The following is a 23,463-nucleotide window of genomic DNA, read 5'->3' on the forward strand; positions in this document are numbered from 1 at the left end:
TGCCTGCTGCTCTTGTCCTTCTAGGTGGTAGAGGTCGCGGGTTTGGGAGGTGCTGTCGAAGAAGCCTTGGCGAGTTGCTGCAGTGCATCCTGTGGATGGTACACACTGCAGCCACTGTGCGCCAATGGTGAAGGGAGTGAATGTTTAGGGTGGTGGATGGGGTGCCAATCAAGCGGGCTGCTTTATCTTGGATGGTGTCAAGCTTCTTGAGTGTTGTTGGAGCTGCACTCATCCAAGCAAGTGGAGAGTATTCCATCACACTCCTGACTTGTGCCTTGTGGATGGTGGAAAGGCTTTGGGGAGTCAGGAGGTGAGTCACTCGCCGCAGAATACCGAGCCTCTGACCTGCTCCCGTAGCCACAGTATTTATATGGTTGGTCCAGTTAAGTTTCTGGTCAATGGTGAACCCCAGGATGTTGATGGTGGGGGATTCGGCGATGGAAGTGCCGTTGAATGTCAAGGGGAGGTGGTTAGACTCTCTCTTGTTGGAGATGGTCATTGCCTGGCACTTATCTGGTGCGAATGTTACTTGCCACTTATCAGCCCAAGCCTGGATGTTGTCCAGGTCTTGCTGCACGCGGGCTCGGACTGCTTCTTTATTTGAGGGGTTGCGAATGGAACTGCACGCTGTGCAATCATGAGCGAACATCCCCATTTCTGACCATATGATGGAGGGAAGGTCATTGATGAAGCAGCTGATGATGGTTGGGCCAAAGACACTGCCCTGAGGAACTCCTGCAGCAATGTCCTGGGGCTGAGATGATTGGCCTCCAACAACCACTCCCATCTTCCTTTGTGCCAGGTATGACTCCAGCCACTGGAGAGTTTTCACCCTGATTCCCATTGACTTCAATTTGACTAGGGCTCCTTGGTGCCACACTCTGTCAAATGCTGCCTTGATGTCAAGGGCAGTCACTCTCACCTCACCTCTGGAATTCAGCTCTTTTGTCCATGTTTGGACCAAGGCTGTAATGAGGTCTGGAGCAGAGTGGTCCTGGCGGAACCCAAACTGGGCATCGGTGAGCAGGTTATTGCTGAGTAAGTGCCGCTTGATAGCACTGTCGACGACATCTTCCATCACTTTGCTGATGATTGAGAGTAGACTGATGGGGTGATAATTGGCCGGATTGGATTTGTCCTGCTTTTTGTGGACAGGACATATCTGGGCAATTTTCCACATTGTCGGGTAGATGCCAGTGTTGTAGCTGTACTGGAACAGCTTGGCTAGAGGCGCAGCTAGTCCTGGAGCACAAGTCTTCGGTACTACAGCTGGGATGTTGTCAGGGCCCATAGCCTTTGCTGTATCCAGTGCGCTCAGCCGTTTCTTGATATCATGATTGACAACATCGTCACATCATTTTGATATCCTCCCAATAATTCTGTTTGTTGACAGGATGCATGGAACGATGTCATTATGAAAAGTGGCAATGACTCTTTTATTTCAAATTCTGTTTCTGTGTGCTAGATCCAAAATTCCAGCTTATTAAAACCTGCCACCCTGTAATTGTGACAAAAGAGATAATAGGTATATTGTTTAAGTATTTCTGTGTATGTTATAATTAAATTTTAAGCAGCTTAACCAATTGACCTTGATGGAAGACAGAAATGATGGTGTATTATACAAAGCTCTATTGTACAGTTTTCTGTCTACTCACTCCTCTTCCTGAAGCAAGTTAGTCCTGACAGCTTAATTGTACTGGCCCTTTGAATTTCTGCTAGCAGTTGCCCAGCACAGTCAATGCTTTCAGATAAAGTGTAGTGCTTTGGGCAGAAGACAGATTTAAAGAGAAGAATTGACACCATCCATCCCATGATCAGGCACTATCAAGTTGACTGGGGATAATGAGGTAGAAAGGAGCCAGCTGTTATCGAAGCTTCAAGTTGGGGAGGGAGAAAATAGCCCAAAATGCATCCTGCTGAGTGATGTATGGAATTGGACACTATTCACAAAGTTCACAGAGCATTGTCCATGTCAAGATTGTATCTGAGTGCAACTCCAGCAGATGAATTAGCTTCAACAGCAATTGAAGGATTTTTGTCAAGAGTTTACATGGGAGATGAGACAAACTCTGAGTTCTGGACGTAGGCAATTCTTGTTTAATTGTGGTGAAAGAAGAAAGTGACAGGTATGTCCCTGTTTCGTACTCATGTCTTTTTATGTAAACAAACAGCATGCTTTTCATTTTTATGTTAATTAGTTATAGCTGGTGAATTAATTACTATTCACATTCTACATTCAGTTATATTTTTAGACAGGCTGATTACAGTATGAAAAGACCTTAAAAAAAAAAGTAACATTCATCTTATACTTAAAAATGTTGAATCATTCAAGGTGGTATTATTCAAATCATTAAGAAAAATTGTTGCAATAAAATAATCATAGTAATACATAGCTGGTGATCAGTTACTGTTGGTAATATTAGCTGGCAGTCATTTAATATGTTCATATGACATTCCTTTGTGTTTGAATGCAGGCATGGGTTCATACTTGTGATTAAAATAGCAGACCAAGTAATGCCATATGAATATGTTAAGTATACGGCTGCTAATTTTGCCAATAGTAATTTCTAGGCTTTTTTCTAGTTTAATAATTTTTAAAAATTGTATAAATCTTTTTGTTGTTAAAATTGGATAGCCAGGTGGTGAAGGATAGAATACGAGAGCCTGGTCTTTGATTGCTTCCAAGCCTTTATTCACGCACACCACACCCTAGATAAGCTCTCCTATAACAAGGATACAAGAGAGTCCCCAATTGATACCAACCATCTGAATACAGCATCTGAAAAACATACACATAGATTAAAAGAGTTTTATTAAACACTAAACCCCGAAGGCACTACATATCATTATGTAAAACTTTATGGAGTTACGTACTCTATAACCTTGAGCGCAATTACAACAATCAACGTTGCTCTACTTTTCCTATCATATACAGCACAAACTTCTGTCATTCTTATTTTATCACCAGCCTATCAGTAGAGAGAAAACATTTTGAGGAAAATAGATGAATATTTGAATTCATCTGAATGCAGCCTTTCTTTAGAAGATAATGTCACAAATTTTGAGAGAAGTAAACATCAATATCCAGATTATAGATTTACAGTGTTCAGATTATAGATAGTGTTCAAACTCAGGAATCGGGGGGTAGAAATCCGTCTTGGGGTGGTAGCGCAGAACGGGTGGTATCGCATCACTGGAGCTGAATATTGGGTGGGACTGCCCAAGGTGGATTTCTGTCCCAGGATGTCTCATATTTTGGAAGCATGATGCCTTTTTTTTTCACACTCCCGCAAATAACTAAAGAATGGTTTTGCATTTATATATTCAAAAAGTAACTTCAGTTTTGCGAATGATGTATGCTTTCCTCTTCATCAGTCCTGTGGAATATAAAAATGTATTTCCTAGGGCTGTTTGATGCCTCAGTTGATAAACGCAATGCCTCGTGAATTTAAGCATAGATACTAGAAAGGCCCTAGATTCAAATCTCAGCTTAGACTGAGGTCATAGATCGCAACTGGCATATCAGTTGGGGTGCTGTAATCGGCCTCAGCGCTCCTGAGCGAGGGAGAGAAAAATCTGCCAAGCTTCCTGTGACTGATTACTATTTAATGACCCTCTTTCCCCCACTTCCTTTGCTGGAAAGTGCAGGTGTATGGAGAACAGGGGAAAACAGGATTAGGCTAGGCTGTGACACCTTGAAAGTTGAAAAGCCTGTCGAAACTCACTCATGAAAAATAGCCAGTCAAGTGAGGCAACAGAAGTTGGTTGGTAGACTGTACTCCAACAATATTCGGCACTTTCAGGAAAGCAGGGGAGAAATTTGAAGGTATAAAAAGTTTTATTTCCAGAAATCCACGGGAGTGCCCTGCATCGATCCAGTTTAATGAGGGAAAATAACACAGGGAAAAGCAGTTCATTTATCCACCACCTGTTTTAATGTTCCTTGTCTTTTTTTTAAACAGATCATGTCTGACCATTTTTTTTCCTATTTTATTTGTCCTCTGTAATTGATTATTTTAAAGAGGACTGATATGGTATCATAGTATGGTACAGCATAGATGGCCATTTGGGCCATCGTGCCTGTGCTGGCTCTTTGAAAGAGCTATCCAATTAGCCCCATTCCCCTGTTCTTTCCCCTAAATTTTTTCCCTTCAAGTATTTATCCAATTCCCTTTTGAAAGTTACTATGGAATCTGATTCCACCACCCGTTCAGGCAGTGCATTTCAGATCATAACAACTCACTGCGTTAAAAAAAATGTTTCCTCATATCGCCTCTGCTCCTTTTGCCAATCACCTTAATTCTGTGTCCTCTGGTTACCGACTCTTCTGCCCCTGAAAACAGTTTCTCCTTATTTACTCTGTCAAAATCGTTCATGATATTGAACACCTCCATCAGATCTCCCCTGAATCTTCTCTGCTCTAAGAACAACCTCAGCTTCGCCAGTCTCCACATAACTGATATGATCCTAGTAAATCTCTTCTGCACCCTCTCTAAGGCCTTGACATCTTTCCTTAAGTGTGGTGCCCAGAATTGAACACAACACTCTAGCTCAGGCCTAACCAGTGATTTATAAAAGTTTAGCATAACTTCCTTACTAACTCTACGCCTCTATTAATAAAGTCAAGAATCCCAGAAGCTTTTTTATGTTGAGTAACATTGTTCCTACAGTAAAGATTCATATTGAGAAAACGGGCATCGCGATTTCCCACAAGATGGGGTCGAGAACTCACCTGGATTGTCAGACAGGAATGGGCCAGATGTTTCTGAAGGAAAGAAAATCAATGGTGAATCACCAAGGCCACCCCCAGGCAACTCCTGGAAGCTGGTGACAGGGTAGTGGTATTTTGCACTAAAAAGAGGGGAGCAAGTTTAAATGAAGAAGATGGATATTTGTAATGGCTCATTATATCATTTAAAAAAAAATGTTCTCTGGTTTTGGGGGCTGCTGGCAAGGCCGAATTTACTGATCCATCCTTAGTTGCCCTGAAAAGGTGTTGGTTGCCACCTTCTTAGCAATTGCTAGGTCACATCATAGGGTATTAAATGTCAACTGCATAGTGTGGACCAGAGTCATGTGTAGGCCAGGCCACACGGGTGCCAGGCTCCCTTTCCAGAATGACACAGTGAACCATTTGGATTTTTAGAAACTATGTGGTGGCTTTAATCATTTTTTTCTGGTACTAGCCCGCAAATTATCACAGTTAATAAATTGTTTCATCACTTGCCATGGGAAGTTTGAACTTGCAATCTCAGGATTACTAGTCCAGTACCAAAACTGCTACATTACTGTACCCACTGCATAATTTAATGCAAGGTTACAGGGATGGGGTTGTAATATTGTCAGTTTTAAAGCAGGCTAAATTGAATAGCCTACACAACCATGTTGGTTGCTGGTGTAAATTCACAATTCTCTCTACTCCCCGTTCCCCCACTCCTGCCCACACACACTTCCTCTTCTGCGTGTGCTCTCTCTTCCCCTTCTTTATTTTTTTCTCTCTATTTCTCCCCCTTCTCTCATCCTTCCAGTTCTTTGTTAGTCTTCTCCCTCCACCTCTCTCTCTTTCCTCCCTTGCTCCCTTTTCTCTCTGATTCCTTTTTTTCTCTCTCTCTCCTTCCCCCATCCTTGTTTCACAGGGGTATACCAGAAGCTCTCAGTAATGGTAGTGTATAGTATTGTTACCATCAAACAAGCAACTATGCAGAATTATGGAGCGTTGCACTGCCAAGATTTAATCAATTTTCATAAATACTTAGGCTGGGGAGCAAAAGCCTGTGATTGGTCATATTTATAACAATTCAAGAAGGAGATTTCTTTCGTCAAACAGATTTACTCATTAACATTTTTCTGAGGGCTGAATTTGTGATCTCTAACCCCACCCATCTATCATAAAATTTCCTGCTGGAGTTGCTGGCTATGCGTAGTGGCCCAGGAGCAATACATTTGCTGAAGGCCACAGTAAGGGGGAGGTTAGCCATAGTATGAATACCACTGGTCTATGCTACTTTACTTCATAGTTTAGCAGATAAAATGGATTTTCCACAGGACCATGTTTACCATGTTACCTTTTTTTAAAAAAAAACTCCCCTACCTAATTTGTAAGGAATGATCAAGGGGCTAAATATTTGCCACTCCCAGTATTTGTGACCTACATTATGTTCCTCTGTTTCGCAAACTCTTAAGTGCTTCAAATCACATATAATTTTAATTTATACTGTAGAATATATCTAGACTGTGAAATATTTTCTTAAAAGAAAGTTGATAATTTGCTTCAGTTTGTGAATTTAGAAGCATAAATTAAAATAACATTTTGAATTCCATCACAAACTTTTAAAATATTTTATTTACATATTTTTTTCAGTTTTCCCAAGTTGTGTGCAATTTATATATATATTACATGCACTTGATCTCCCCAGAGGATCTTCTAAAATGAATGAAATTCAAAACATGAGACATTTGGTGTGTTACATAAGAACAGATGGTTGACAAAATTAACATTTGGAACACTTATTTTTAATGATATGATGTGAGAAAGGCAGAGAAGCTGGCTGCTAGTCAGGCACAAGGCTGGATTCAGTATTCGTCTGACAGAAACAAAACGCTGCGCTGCTAGCACGTCATCAGTTCATGCTTGGGGGAGAAATCATTTCTGCTTTGAAAGTTGGTAGCCTAGGTCATTAATGGAGACTTAGACTGAGCTGATTAGAAATAAGGACTTGGAAGGTAAATTTATTTTCACTTTTTCCAGCAATCAGCCATAATAAATGCTCAATGCACTTTAACATCCATCATCCTCATTTACCAGAAGCTATTTTTTATGTGTTTAAAAGGAAGGAATAGATTTTTTTTTCTCTGTGCATTGCATCTGTTTTGCATTTATATTTTTTACTTATTTGTACATTGTTTCACATTTTTTCTGAATTATTAATTATTTGAAACAAACAGAGTTAATGTTCAATGCCGTATTATGAGGGAATTGAATCTAACAAATGAAGCAGCATTGCTTTGGATGATAATGTATTCCTTTTGATATTCTAACTGTATAAAGGTGTACATTTTAGTGAAAATATCCCAAATCAAAAGAATGGTATTACTTTCTTTAAAAAGTATTGCCTCCTTGTTCCTCCACTTTTAAAGGTATTTTTGCTAACAGATGTACTAACACAACCCGAGCTTAGCTGGTTCCACTAGTTGCGGTGACAGACGTGAACATATCTGTTGTCGTCCCAGATGCTATTTAAGGAATGGGGTCAGGCTCCAATTTGACTTGGGTCACCTTGTCCATTTTCCACAATGGCAGGGTAGCAGGAGTACTGCTCTGTTTAGAATTACGCCCTCTCTGCACTCCCTCCCCCAAATGGCAAGTTTTCTTCAATTGTGTTTTTATTTGGCAGACTTACAATTAAGACATGCTGTTCCTTTAAGGAACAGTAAACATATTGACATTTCAGAAAGTTTGTACCTTTGTAAGATACATGTTTATAAGCCAGGTCACAATGCACTCAACCTGTTTGTATTTTTGTCTTTTTGGCTTCTATCAGTTATTCAGTGTATGACTTCTCTGTTTCTATAGTGCTGTTTTATGCCTATGTGGAAGTCAACATTGTATTTTCAACCACCCCCAACAAATGCAATAAAAAGAAAAGAATGGGGATGTTAAACGTGTACAATTCACTCAAAATCTCTCTGCACTCATTGGTAATTGTCTATGTAACCAGATACCCTTATGGAATAATGGCCTACATGTATTACTCATAAATATAGTGTACAATGTTTTCTAGAATAGAAATTTACAAATTAGAAGGAAAAAAGTACGTTGCTATTGCTGTTAAATACAAATGTAGGGCGAAAGCCCTAAAGAAAAAAACAAAAAAATCCACCTCTTATTTGGTCTGAGGGACAAATGCAGAAAATGTTACATTATGGTAGTTATTAATCTGTCCAAAAACTGCCAACCTCCTTCTGTTGAAATTGAAACAGATATGTTTGTGTGTGGCCTCAAGTCAGATAATCCAAAGTCTATGGAATCCACTTGTGAAAGAACTGATTCCAATTCACTTCCCAACAAAAGTGACTTGACTGCAATAGATTGGTGCAAGAAGGAGCAGAAAATGAATGGAAATGATTGTCCAAAAGACCAAGATGCGGTCAAACAAAATAGGACAGATCGTCAGTGGAGTCAAGATTCGACAGATGCTCTCTCGTGGCTCAATAGTTTTCAAACTCTTTGCAATAAGGATCTGGTTGGAAGTCTAAGTAATGACAATATGTTAACTAATACCATGGTTCATAAAAATGAAGATAAACCTGTTGCTGCTTATAGCTGTCCCTTACAGAATGAATGCGCTTCACACCAGCCAGAAGGTATTGTTGAACTTATATTTAAGGATTTACAGGGAATTAATCGAATACAAGAAGAAATTGCAGATTTACGGTGTCATTTGACTTCACTAAAGGGATCGATAGATGAAGTGTCCAGTTGTGTAGATGCAGTTTTCAATGAAATAAAGTGGTTGAGGAATGGATTGCAGACATCAAGTGGTTTGTGTGGGTTAGATAGAAACATGGACATCCAAGAGGACTTGCTGTTGTACTTCTACAATATTCCTGAAGAAGCAGATGAAAACCCAGAAGATACAATTAATAGTCATTTGTTAAACAATAAATATTTTGATGGTATTAAACAGCTGTTGAACATCAAGGAAGCTTATCGATTGGATTTAATGAGAAATGTTAGAGGAGAACCAAAACCTATCGTGGTAGCTTGTGCTAGTCCTGAATACTGGGATCTTATCTGTGCAAAATGTCACCAGTTGCAAAACATGGGGATTGAAATTTCCATGTATACACCTTCTACAAAATACTGTCCTAATTCACTAACAACAATGAAACCCTCAGAAGAGACAGATTTGAAAGAGCACATGAGTGAAACTGTCTGCATTTGTGAAGACACACTTAATGGAATAGGAAGTAGCTCGGAAGTTGAGTCATGTTTCACACTTGGACAGACTGAAGAAATTACAAAGATAAAAAGCTTGGCCAATGGAGAAAAAAGTTATCCTGGCAAGCCAATTGAAGAATACGACTTGACAATTGAAATAAAAGTTGATGGGTTTTCTGATGCTTGTGTGACTGATCAGATCCTAGATACTAACTGCTCACCTAGGATGGATGCATCAGGGACATCTGGACCCTTTTTTGACTATAATGAAGTGTCTTCAGAAGATTTGGCTCTCTCGGAACAAAGCTTTTGTTGTAAGTGCCAAAATTGCACACAGGAGGACTATTACACATGTCAGAAGAAAGAACATTCATTTAAAATGAGCGTTGAAAATCAGCCGGTGAAATCTTTTTTGGATAACTTTCTTATATCTAGCAACCAAATACCAGAATTGCCCAATGATGAGGTGGACGGCTATATTGAAACTTCGCGAAGTGATGCAGATATAAATTTATCTGTGGGAGAGAACTTAAGTAATATCATACCATTATCATATGGTAGAGGAGATGGATTGGTGAGCAACTTTAATGATGAGATGTTTGAAAATGATCAGAACATTGGTTATCAGGAAAGGAGCCATTTTTCACAGCAAAATTTTGATAATATAGGGATAGTTGGAGATCATGACCAAGAAAACATTCATTCAACAGATGTGAGGTTTAACTTTAAACGGTTAGGGAGAAGGCTTTTGGATTTTAAATCTGTCCTGAAGGAAGTGTTTGCAGGATTAGACAATACAAATTCACAGAATCATGATGATTTGCTGGATGTCAACTCACTCAACTTTAACAACTGGAATCTAGCAGAAAGTAACAATATAACATCCTACAGAAAGGAAGATCTGGAGAGAGAAAATGGAAATGACAGTAAAGATCCATTCAAGGACTCTGCAAAAGAAGTACCCAACAGATTGATAGATGAGGTCTGTGCAGATCCAAAGTTACCCTTAGCTGAAGGTTCCTTTACTTGTGACCAACCTGAAGTCCTCAACTGTTCACCACAGAACTTGTTAACTTGCAAGACTAGAAAGTCTTTTGAAGATCAAGTGCTGCTGTCATTTTGTGGAGGACCAGAAATAAATGGCAACCGAGAGAAGATAGTTTTATTGGCAAATACCTTTGAATACAGAGCCAGCCTGCGACAGACGATGTGCAGGGATAAAGAACATTTAAATAAATGCCTGAAGAATTTCAGAAGTGTTCTTGAGGAAAGACAACAAAGAAGAGCATTAAAAACGGCAGAACATAATGCCAACCAGATGTGTGCTGATCAACAAAAAGCAAAAGAACCAGGTATACGTTAAGAATGTACATGCCAGCACTGGATATTAATCAGCTTGTGTCCATTATGGCACTTAAATTGATTAGTTTTTTAGCTGGCGGTTGAAATTTTATAAATAAATACTAAGGGGTTACAGGTTAGAGATTTTAATATAAGTATAATTGAGACCAGTGACTAAAAAAGATACTAATTTTTCCCTAATATTTTCAAAAATAGAAACCACCTAGACGATCAATTGTTGTATCTATGGGTGCATTGATACTACAACTTTAGAATTATTACAAAATGGTTTCCAGAGCCATAATGTGATCTGACTCTGGAGACGGGCAATGTAAAACTCCCCAGAAGAAGCAGTTTTACATTTTTTGTAACTCCAATGCAGCATCAAGCCGGGTTTAGAAAATGCACAGGGTGTCCATTCGCCATCCTGGGCATTCTTTGAACCTAGCTGCAGTTACATAATTGTTTACAGATTGCAGACACTCCCACTAGTGCACGGTGGGGGGGGGGGGGGGGGAATTAATTGCGAAGAGAGGAACTGCACATGCATGTAATCATACATGCTTGAAGTTCCCTCCTGGGCAGCGAAGCTGCAAATAGTCAGATAGTGTAAATGGCGTACTGGTAGTTGGAGCCATTACATATAAATGCACCATATGTAATTCAGAAAATATTAAGTGGTGTAGATATGCAAGTAAGAGAATAGCAAACTTGTTCATTGTTCACAAACTCAGCCAATCATCTCAACGTTATTGAGTTAAAACGATAGTTTTTATTGATGACTGTTCTGTGATGATTTGACATAAGTATGATGAAATAATTTATTACTGAGTGGAATTGATATTAAAAAGACCTAAATTAATCCTTTGCAAATTATCAACTAAAATGTCTTAAGTCTCAGGCAAAGATAGTCAAGAGTTATGGCATGTTTACTTCAGGCATTAATTACTAAATATTTGCTCCATATTTTATACAAAATCCACATAGTTTCAGCAATTTTGCAATAATAGAAACTAGTACTGATAGTTCACCTTCTTAGAAAATAAACAAAATTACACTGTCTCCAATGGCATTGCAGTGTTATCACTATTATTTCAATATAGCATAATATAATGGTGGGTGTGTAACATTTTTACACCATGTCTACTTGAGCACATTATACATTTTGCCTTTCCAGATTTGGATTGTATTTAAATTGAGCATTTTGTGCTGTATAACACTAACATGAAGAATTGCTGATGGGGGCAAATTAAGGTATGAATTAGAGTGTCACACAGGAGTATATTGCACAACAGTAAAACATATTGCTGTAATTGTAACGTATTCCTCTAGCATATTGGTACCTAATACGCTAAGTAAGCTAACAGCCTTGGATTTCCAATCAAACATGCACAAACAATATTTTCCTTTTCTTTCTTTTAAAGATTTTGTCAAAGTATGAGTGAAGTTGATGTCATGTGAATCGCCTAACTAAAAATATTCTTTAAGTAAATTCTTAATAGTTTAACAAATATATATTTTTCCACCTTGATCTTCATGCACCATTTTATCTCTGGCAAGAGAGCAGCCCAGGCAACTTGTTCCCAGTTCTTTGCTGGTCTATGACTGCGTGTTAGGAGCTGCATAATTGGGAGGAAGTTGACTCTCCCAAAGCATTTTATTTCCTTTTCTCCCTCTGCGGAAGTACTTTGCATCTACTCTGCCTCCATGTAATGGCATAGATGAGATAGGAAATTTGTGGTTGTGAATCTGTACCCTTTTGCTCCAGGTCTTACCACAGATTATTGAAATTCCAACATGTTGTGCCATCCTAATTCTGTCAATAGTCTAAATTATGGCCTCACTGATTAGTGGTGGTGAATCAGTGTGCGCATGTTAACTTAGGCATTCATTAGCATATATTGGTTATAAAACCTGTCCAGCTGCATAGAGTGATCATTAACATTTTTTATTGCCTGTAGTAAATTGGCATTCACAGTGTTCTCCCTTCAAAGCAAAAAAACGGAATAAGAAACTCTGTGAAGATGCAGAAATCTTTGTGCAATTATATTTACAGAATGATTGAGAGGATGAAGAGATTGGATTATGATGAGTGATTACATAAATTGGGCATGTTCTCACTGGAAAAGAGAGGGTTCAGAGGTGATGTGATTGCTATTTTTAGGATTCTAAAAGGACTAGATAATGTAGACCATGATGAACTGTTTCACCTTGTCCAGAACGGTAGAACCAGAGGATGTGGCCTTCGCTTGAAGGGAAATAAATTCAAAACTCTTGTACTGAAACATTGGCCTCGATATTAAATGCCCCCAAGATGGGCGGGGGTTAAAAATGAAAAAAACAGGGAATGTGACCCCAAGCTGCCGCACACACGCTTGTTGCCATTTTTACAGCAGCAGATTTCTTGGTGTCCATGTATCCCATGGAGAATGGGGACACTTCATCAACATATTTAAAGTAGGCTCCCACAGTGCAATTGGGAGCCCAATTTAAATGATGCTGCATGGGTTTCCCAGGGCTGGGGAAACCCAGCCGTAAAAGGGAGGTGGGACCTACCGGTTCCAGAAGGTAAATACCTTTTCCAGCACTCCTTGTGGGCCAGGATGAGCGGGAGTGCTCCCCCCAGCCCCACGTGGAAGCCTTCGGCCTCCCTTCTGCCGATAGCTTCCTGTCTCACCTCCCCGCCCCCCCCCCCCCCCCCACCACCACCACCGTGATTACTGAACTCCTCCCCCCGCCCGCCCCCCCCAGCCTCGATGGCCTCTCTCTCCCTTCAGCCGATTGCTGCCGACCTTCCCCCCTCCCGTGATGGCCTCTCTTCTTTTCACAACCCGCTCCCCCCGCCCCCCCCCCCCATAGCCCTGATCACTGACCTCTCCATGCTGCTATTACGGCCAACCTCGTGTTTTCTCTCTGCCAAGTCTCAAATGACGATCCTCCCCCACCTCTTCCTCCTGATTGCTAGGGACCGTCCCTGGATGTGGCCTCCTGCCGCTGGTTTTCCTGCCCGGCAACAGGTCAGGCTATCAATTTTGGCCAGCTGCCAGGAGGGAAATGGAACACAAAAAAATAATGAGGTCTTGCCGTAAGTTTGGCAGGACCGCCACTCAGCTGACCTTGCTGGGTTCTTTGGCCATTTTCGGCCTCCCCATCAATAACGAGGCCATTCTTTCAGTGAGTGAGAGGTAAATTTATGGAACAGGCTCCTTAGGGAGTCGGTTGAAGCAGATAATGTTGATTCATTCAAATGCAAATTAGATCACTTCTTTCAGAAAATAACATTTTGGGATAAGGTATCTGTGTATTTTGAGACATGACATATATGGTAAGTGTAGCCTGCTTGGGTGGAACAAGTGACTTTGGACCTATGGTTCCTAAAGCTTTCCACCACTGGGGGTTTTCCTCACCTCATGTCTGGGTTTGTTGTAGAATAATTGTTGTAGAGATTGATTGCTGCGATTAGTCAACTATTCCTTTTGCTGTATCATATGACTACCAGGATGGCAGAAGGCAAACTACATGGACCTTGCAATTCCTATGTTCCTATATTTGTCACCAAAGCAATTTAACTATGTAGTTATGCAACTAGAAACATAGGTTACAGCACCTAAGGAGGCCATTCGGCCCATCGAGTCCGTGCCAGCTCTATACAAGAGCAAGCCAGCTAGTTCCACTCCCCCGCCCTATCCCCGTAGCCCTGCAATTTTTTTCCTTTCAAGTACTTATCCAGTTCCCTTTTGAAGGCCATGATTGAATCTGCCTCCCCAACCCCCTCGGGCAGTGCATTCCAGATTCTAACCACTCGCTGTGTAAAAAAGTTTTTCCTCACATCACCTTTGGTTCTTTTGCCAATCACCTTAAATCTATGTCCTCTGGTTCTTGACCCTTCTGCCATTGGGAACAGTTTCTCTCTCTCTTCTCTCTGGACCCTTCATGATTTTGAATACCTCTAGCACACCTCCGCTCAACCTTCTCTGTTCCCAGGAGAACGACCCCAGCTTTTCCAGTCTATCCACGTAACTAAAGTCCCTCATCCCTGGAATCATTCTAGTAAATCTCTTCTGCACCCTTTCCAAGGCCTTCACATCCTTCCTAAACTGCGGTGCCCAGAACGGGACACAATACTCCAGTTGTGGTGAACCAGTGTTTTATAAAGGTTCATCATGACTTCCTTGCTTTTGTACTCTATGCCTCTATTTATAAAGCCCAGGATCCTGTATGCTTTTTTAACCGCTTTCTCAACCTGCTCTGCCACCTTCAATGATTTGTGTACCTACTTCTTGTGGAAAAACTGTTGATTTAATAATCCTATCATCATGGATATCCATTCTGTCCAGTTATTCAGACCAAGGGAAGCAGCACTTAGGATGGTAATTGTGGGCTATAGGTAAACAAATTAGACTTCTCCCACTAATGACGATTGAGAGTGGATGTTGAGCTAATCTCATCACCAGTGAGTATAGAATGGCAGCACAAATGTTTCCCCAATTTTCCACCTAATATTTGAGTATTAGCTTTGTGAAGTGTTCGAAAGTGAGGACAGGTAATAGTAATTTCATTTGATATAACAGATGTTATTTTGCTGAGGACAGGCTAAAAACAGCATTGTCAGTATAATGTGATAGGATAGCAGCAACCTGGTAAATGCATTTTAAAAAAAACATTCAGTGGCATTATTTCCTAATAGTCAAAATCAGAAAAAATAGCTTAAATTAATTCAACTGAGCAATTACGCAAATATCAATACTTCATCCATAAAGCAAGCTTTAAAAATATACGTGGCAGTATAAATGTCTGAAGTGTGGCATGACATTCCAATGCTCTGTCATAGAGTAGGTCGAGATGAGTTTTGACTCCCTATTCCTCACATGGTGGATACCAATCTTCAAGAGGGAGGCCTGAGCAAAAACTGGGCTCTTGTACACTGAGGGCGAGAAGCTCGAAAGGTGAGTCATCCCAGGTTACACATCAGACTGGCTGAATTCAGGCCAGCATTTGTAGCAGAAACCTGAGAACAATTTGTCCACACTGTGTGGAAGAAAGAAAGAATAAAACGCATCCATAAAGGGGAAAAAATGTTCCTTACATTTTGTGAATCTTTGACTATTATGTCTGTGCACACTAACAATATTTTCCTTGCTTTTATTTTGCAGAAGGGTGTACAGCAGAGCTGCAGGTTAAAATATTTCTAATTACTGAACTTCTGCAATTAGGGATCCAAATATTATACATAATAATCATCTTGTCCTGGCTACAACTGCATGTCTTTTTGTCACCGTATTGTTAGTTAACATCACTTCATTAAGATGTGGAGAATTGTAGAGTTTTTCTTAAAATTGCATAATTCAGAGTTATCAAACCACCCGTTCAATGCTGATTGAACTCATAAAAAGTGCAGGTTTTGCTCATTTCTGTAAACACTTATGTAAGTGAGTGATACATATACACACTCTAAATTAAAACTGTTGTTTCATATAAGCTGTTATCTAATTTTACTGATGAAGCTCAATGTGTTTATCATGCACAGTATGTAGTGAGAATTCTTTTTTTCCATCAGCTGGGAAAAAAAGTTCTCTTCTGCAACATTATTACTGAAGGTGAGCATACTATTTTGTCGTTGTACAAGACCTTGGTCAGGCTTCAGTTAGAATACTGTGTCCAATTTTGGTCTCCTCACGTGGTGGGTGATAGTGAGGCTTTGAAAATGGTGCAAAGGAGGGCCACCAGACTAATTCCCAGTTTGACACATTTTAGTTATCAAGATAGGCTAAAAGAGCTGGGACTCTACACTTTAGTAAGAGAGGATATAGGTCAGGGAAAGTAATCAGCGGAGACTCTGTGGTCAGAATTGAGGAATGAGAGGACTTAAAACTGTAATGGGAGTTGTCTACGGGCCTCCTCATAGCACTAATAAAGTGGCAGAATGTATTAATTCAGAGATTAGAGAGGCTTGTAGCAAAAGCAAAGTTTTAATGAGAGACTTTAATTTTCATATGGATTGGGAAGAACAGAGTAGCTCAAGTCAGAAAGGTAGTGAATTTCTTGAGTGCATTCAAGATAGTTTTCTGGAACAATATTTTCTAGAACCAACAAGAGGGTAGGCCATACTAGATTTAGTAATGAGTGATGAGCCAGATTTAGTTGTTAATCTAATAGTAAGGGAACATTTATTTAACAGTGATCATAATATGATTCAATTCAATGTTAGGTTTGAAAAAGAAAAATGTAACAGTTACTCAGATTCTAGATTTGGGTAAGGCTAACTTTTACGGGATGCAACAGAGACTGACGACAGCAAACTGGTCAAAACTGTTAACAGGTAAAACTACTGATGACAGTGGGAGGTGTTCAAAAAAGAATTTAGCTTAATACAGGACCAGTATGTGCCCCTAAGGGGCAAGAGCTCTACTTTCTAAATAAAAAAGCCATGGTTGACAAGAGGTAAGAGATAACATAAAACTGAAGGAAAGAGCATACAAAAGTGCAAAGAATAGTGTAGATACAGAGGACTGGGAGAGATCTAAAGAAAAGCAAAGGAAGACAAAAAGGATAGTAAGAGCTGCAAAAAGGGACTATAAAAAGAAACTTGAGAGATATCAAGATTAACACACAAAGAAAGTTTTACAATTATGTTAGAAGCAGAAGGGTTGTCAAGGGTAATATGGGCCCTTTTTTAAAAAAAACAGACACAGGTAATATTGCAAATGAAAATAAGGAAATGGCAGACTTATTGAATAATTACTTTGTGTCAGTCTTCACAGTAGAGGAAGGGGATAATATATCTGACATTCCAGGGAAATGAATAATGAATCAAGGACTGGAACTCACTAAAGTTAACATAAGCAAGAGAACCGTATTAGAAAAAATAATGGCACTAAAGATTGACAAATCCCGAGGACTTGATGGTTTCCACCCTAGGAAAGGAAGTAGGTGAGGAAATTGCATAATCTTGCAAAGTGGCCTCGATTCAGGGATTGTCCCTTTTTAAATTGGAAAATTGCAAATGTAACTCCATTATTTAAGAAAGGTGAGAGAGAGAAACCAAAATTATAGACCTGTTAGTCTAACATCTGTTGTGGGAAGTTATTGGAATCTATAATTAAGGACAGGGTGAACAAGTACTTAGAGAAATTTGAGCTGATTAGAGAGAGCCAACATGGTTTTGTAAAGGTAGGTTATGTCTAACGAACCTTATTGAATTTTTTGAGGAAGTAACTAAAGTAGTAGACAGTGGAATGTCAATGCGTGTAGTATATATGGACTTCCAGAAGGCATTTAATAAGGTTCCACATAAGAGACTGATGGCTAAAAATAAAGCTCATGGAATTGAAGGCAAATTATTGACCTGGTTAGAAGATTGGTTAGGTGGTAGAAGACAGAGTAGGAATAATGGGTAGGTATTTGAATTGGTAGGAAGTGACTAGTGGTGTCCCACAGGATCTGTTCTGGGGGCCTCAACTATTCACTATATTTATTAATGACTTAGATAACACAATAGAGTGCAATATATCCAAGTTTGCTGATGACAAAGATTGATAGCATAGTAAGTAGTGCAGACGGGAGCATAAAATTACAAAGACATTGATAGATTAAGTGAATGGGCAAAACTGTGGCAGATGGATTTCAATGCAGGTAAGAGTAAGGTCATCCATTTTGGACCAAAAAGGGATAGATCCGAGTATTTTTTCAATGGTGAAAAGCTAGGAACAGTGGCGGTACCAAGAGATTTAGGGGTCCATGTACACAGATCAAATATAGTGGTCAGGTACAAAAAACAAATCAAAAAGGCTAATGAAATGTTAGCCTTTATAACTAGACGGCTAGAATATAAAGGGGAGGAACTTTTGCTACAGCTATGCAAAGCCCTAGTTAGACCACATTTGAACTTGTGTACAGTTCTGGGCACCACACCTTAGAAAGGATATCTTGGCCTTGGAAGGAGTGCAGCGCAGATTCACCAGAATGTTATCAGGGCTCCAAGGATTAAATTATGAGAAAAGATTACATAAACTAGGCTGGTATTACCTGGAATATAGACGGTTAAGGGGTGATTTGATTGAGGGTTTTAGGATTTTGAAAAGAATTGCTCGGGTAAATAGAGAGAAACTTTTTCTACTGGTGGGGGAGTCTAGGACAAGGGGACATAACCTTAAAGTCAGAGCCAGGCGATTCAGGAGAGAAGTTAGGAAACACTTCTTCATGCAAAGGGTGGTAGAAATGTGGAACTCTCTCCTACAAAAAGCAGTAGATGCTAGCTCAATTAATCATTTTAAATCTGAGATTGATAGTTTTGCTAGCCAAGGGTATTAGGGATATGGAGCCACAGCGGGTGGATGGAGTTAGGATACAGATCAGCCATGATCTCATTGAACAGGCTTGAAGGGCTGAATGGCCTACTCCTGTTCCTGTGTTTAGAGAAGCATAGACTTAGGGGTGATCTGATCGAGGTTTGTAAGATGATGAAGGGAATAGATTGTGTTCAAGTTGACAGTTTGTTCCAATTAAATAAATTAGGGAGGACATAGGGTCACAATTTTAAGCTGTTAAACGCCAGATCTAGGTTCGATGCCAGGAGGTGGTACATTTCCCAGAGAATAGTGGACCTCTGGAACAGGCTGCCGGCTTGTGCAGTGGATGCCGATTCGCTGAATTCCTTCAAGCCCAAGCTGGAACTGTTTCTGGCTGGGGCAGAGATCACCTCTTACAAAAGGTAGATACTGCATAGAATTATCAGGGCCAGAATGATCTCCTGGACAAGTTTCGATCGCCTGGGGTGGGGGGTGGGGGCGGTCGGAGAGGAATTTCCCAGATTTTTTTTTCCCACAAATTGGCTTGGGTTTTTATCTGGTTTTTCACCTCTCCCGGGAGATCATATGGTTTTGGGTGGGATGGAGAGTGTATATATTGTGATACACAGCACAATTGTATGGGACAGGCTGGATGGACCAGAGGATCTTTTCCTGTCCGTCATTGTTTGTAAGGTGGATTTGAGTGCTGTGCAGCTTGGCAGGCGGATGGGGACAGCAGTTTATATACACAAAGTCTGGACCCACAAATAGCATCTCAGCTTTTTGTACAGATGTGTCTGAAAAGAAGGTGGCATAGGGCAGAGATTGCTAACTTGTGTGTCAAGTTAAAAGATTGAGCTACAAAATGACTCCTATTCGAAACTGTTTCTAAAACGGCTTACAATTTCTAGGAAAGAAAGGGAGAATAATCAAAATTTAATGGGTGACCCAGATAGAGATCTGGGGACGCCAGTGTGTATGCTTGCTGAGAGTCCATGCAAAACACAATTTGCATGTACACAGCTGCACTTTTGATCACAATGCAGCAATTAACAAAATAAACCTTTTGTGCTTTGGAGTAGCTAGGAACCAGTGAAATCTGTTTTGACGGGTATACAGTCAGGCTCTTCATCCTTTACCAAATTCATATTGAACATACAAAAAATTGAACAATTTGTTCTTTACAATTTATTTTCTATCATGGTATCAGTATAGATGAGATATTATTGAAGTTTTGCATTTGACAAAAGCGTATTTTGCTGAAACATGTTCAATCTTCACTGAACAGACCCATTAATTTCTAGTGTACCAAGGAAATTTTACAACTTTTCTTCCCCCATTCATTATACCTGCCATTCCCTTTTGTCTTTTATAATTATTATTGTCACTGTGTTTCAACACAGGCATTTGTGTTTTAATGCATTTGGAAACAGGAGGGTACAACAGCAACATGAGCTGCTCTGTTAAGTAAATATATTTGTCTGAATAATTTGTGACCTAATTAGCATTTCTAAAATGTTTGTTCTTTTTAAAAAAAACACTAGGCTCAACTTGGAAGTGATGGCGATCCATCAAAACCACCTTGGTTTAAAGGAGGGTAAGTAATTCCTTTGTTGTCCACAATAAGTAATGTGGTATGGAAGCATCCATCAAGCAGTAAAATAATTTCAAGCTGTTGAAGTGATCTTTTATGGTTCTCTCGTGTTATGGATTCTTTCCAGATGAAATTCAATAATTACATGCAAAAACAGTGTGTAATTATACGCACGTTTTGTTTAACTTATAGTACGCGGTAAAGTTTTAAAAATTTATAACTGACTTTCCATAAGTTAATACCACATAAATGACAACACCTTGCAAACCGTACTTGTACATGTCAGAGGAGAGCTGTCTTCATTGCTTCTACTTCAAAAGGCAAGCTGCCACAGAGTTGTGATACATGCTACACAATGAATTGCATATAACATCTAGATCAGGGATGGTTTTCCATAAAAATGTAGGTTATGCTTTTTTTATTGCAGAGAGATGCTCACCTCCAGAATCACCTTTTTATGCAGAACCTCCTGCAGCAGTACCTTCAATGCAGTGGCACTGAAAGGGGCAGTTCTCATCTCTAGTTGCTGCCAGCAATTGTTCCCATTCAGTTGGAAGTTAGCTTTAAAGGTGACCAACAGCCCTTTTAGAGTTGCTCATACCAGATGATCCAGCCCCTGACCGCAATGATGCTGGCAGCACATTGTGTCTCATGGAGTATGGATAACTCTACTATCTAAATTATCCTACCCTCTCAGCTAGAGTTGTAGGCCTGGTATTTAAAAAAAACATGACATTTCATTTTGACAATTTGTTTTGATTTTGATCAGCAGAGTGATGGAAAGTGTTGTTGACAGTGCCATCAAGCAGCACTTGCTCAGCAATAACCTGCTCACCGATGCTCAGTTTGGATTCCGCCAGGACCACTCGGCTCCAGACCTCATTACAGCCTTGGTCCAAACATGGACAAAGGAGCTGAATTCCAGAGGTGAGGCGAGAGTGACTGCTCTTGACATCAAGGCAGCATTTGACCGAGTGTGGCACCAAAGAGCCCTAGTAAAATTGAAGTCAATGGGAATCAGGGAGAAAACTCTCCAGTGGCTGGAGTCATACCTAGCACAAAGGAAGATGGTAGTGGTTGTTGGAGGCCAATCATCTCAGCCCCAGGACATTGCTGCAGGAGTTCCTCAGGGCAGTGTCCTAGGCCCACTGTCTTCAGCTGCTTCATCAATGACCTTCCTCCATCATAAGGTCAGAAATGGGGATGTTCGCTGATGATTGCACAGTGTTCAGTTCCATTCGCAACCCCTCAGATAACGAAGCAGTCCATGCCTGCATGCAGCAAGACCTGGACAACATCCAGGCTTGGGCTGATAAGTGGCAAGTAACATTCGTGCCAGACAAGTGCCAGGCAATGACCATCTCCAACAAGAGAGAGTCTAACCACCTCCCCTTGACATTCAACGACATTACCATCGCCGAATCCCCCACCATCAACATCCTGGGGTTCACCATTGACCAGAAACTTAACTGGACCAGCCACATAAATACTGTGGCTACAAGAGCAGGTCAGAGGCTGGGTATTCTGCGGCGAGTGGCTCATCTCCTGACTCCCCAAAGCCTTTCCACCATCTACAAGGCACAAATCAGGAGTGTGATGGAATACTTTCCACTTGCATGGATGAGTGCAGCTCCAACAACACTCAAGAAGCTCGACACCATCCAGGACAAAGCAGCCCGCTTGATTGGCACCCCATCGACCACCCGAAACATTCACTCCCTTCACCATGGCTGCAGTGTGTACCATCCACAGGATGCACTGCAGCAACTCGCCAAGGCTTCTTCGACAGCACCTCCCAAACCCATGACCTCTACCACCTAGAAGGACGAGGGCAGCAGGCACCTGGGAACAAACACCATCTGCATGTTCCCCTCCAAGTCACACATCACCCCGACTTGGAAATATATAGTCGTTCCTTCATCGTCGCTGGGTCCAAATACTGGAACTCCCTACCTAACAGCACTGTGGGAGAACCTTCACCACCCGGACTGCAGCGGTTCAAGAAGGCGGCTCACCACCACCTTCTCAAGGGCAATTAGGGGTGGGCAATAAATGCCGGCCTCGCCAGTGACTCCCGCATCCCATGAATAAATTTTTTAAAATGCACAATGCACACATCTTTAATATACGACAATAGTGCTGTCCTCTGAATATGTAAATAACTTTTTTATTTGAATTACAAGGTTCAGTGTCAGAATATGACCTCTTTTGTGGAATACCTGTGCACTTTTATGTGCAGGAATTGCAAGTCCATAATTTTTTCAAATTTATTCTCTGGATGTGCACGGCCCTGGCATTTATTGCCCATCGTCAGTTGCCCTGGATACAACTGAGCGGCTTGCTGGGCCACCTATCATTGTATCATGGACCATCACTGACCTCATTTCTGCTGGAGGTTTTCCCTACGGCCTCCAACCTCGCAGAGCTCACTTCTACTTCCTTCCCAAGATCTGTAGGGGGTGGTGGTGTGTGTCAGCTTCACCTCTGACTTCTGAGCGGTTCGAATCGCTCCCACTCCCTGGATTCTAGACCTTGGACTTATTTGGGGGTTGTGACAAAGTGCAGCAGACAACTGGTTTTGGTGCAAGAAACTTTGACCTTTATTCAAGAGAGAAAATACAACACAACAATCTTAACACTGTAATAAAATGGGGAACACTTCGGTACAGACGAGGGAAATTACAGTAGAAAGATACCTCACCCCTCCCAATCCCACTGTACTAGCTAAATTCAACTCTAAAGGGCCAGAGATAATGCTCACCAAACAAATCCTTGACAGTAATTCACCCAGAGGTAAGTCACAAATAGATTGTAGAGTGGAAACTTTGCAGATCTTCGGTTTTCTCCCGAGTTGGTTTTCTTTGGTCGCGGTGGCCCAATATTACCCGGTTGGTTGGTGGTAATATTCAGTTGGTTGTTTTGTAAGGCCCTTGTTGCCGCGAGGTGTCTGATGGTCACTGGGGCTGTTGCTCTGGTTTCTTCTTGTGTGTCGGCCTGCTTCTAGAGCTGCTGACCTTCCCTGTCGAACTGCTCTCCTGTTGCCCCTCACCTTGTCGAACGCTGGAAGCTGCTCTTCCTTTCAGAGACAGGCAGAACAAGACAAGCAGCATACAAGCGCCAGCAAGAACCAGAGTGAGAGAGCGAGAGAGGTTTCGAGTTTCCACTTCTATATCCCTCTCTTACCATGGTCTTCGTCACTTTAAAAAAACACCATGTCTGTTTGAACAGTTCTTACAAAGTCCTTAAGAATCTTTGATGGTTTTTTGATGGTCCCTCATCATGTTGCAATTGCTTCTCCC

The 23,463-nt window shown here is 40.8% G+C and overlaps 1 protein-coding gene across 3 annotated transcripts in view; it reads left to right on the forward strand.

Annotated features, from left to right (window-relative positions):
- The window catches only part of LOC137322543 (protein unc-13 homolog B-like), a 554,720-nt gene that overhangs the window by 361,898 nt on the left and 169,359 nt on the right, over positions 1-23,463 (forward strand). For all 3 annotated transcript variants that reach the window (XM_067985478.1, XM_067985470.1, XM_067985475.1), the window contains one exon: positions 20,115-20,167. In XM_067985478.1, coding sequence (XP_067841579.1) covers positions 20,115-20,167 — 53 coding nt within the window. The remainder of the gene's footprint in view (positions 1-20,114; positions 20,168-23,463) is intronic.

The sequence above is a fragment of the Heptranchias perlo genome, chromosome 1 (assembly GCF_035084215.1).
Source record: "Heptranchias perlo isolate sHepPer1 chromosome 1, sHepPer1.hap1, whole genome shotgun sequence".
NCBI classification, from domain to species: Eukaryota; Metazoa; Chordata; class Chondrichthyes; order Hexanchiformes; family Hexanchidae; genus Heptranchias; species Heptranchias perlo.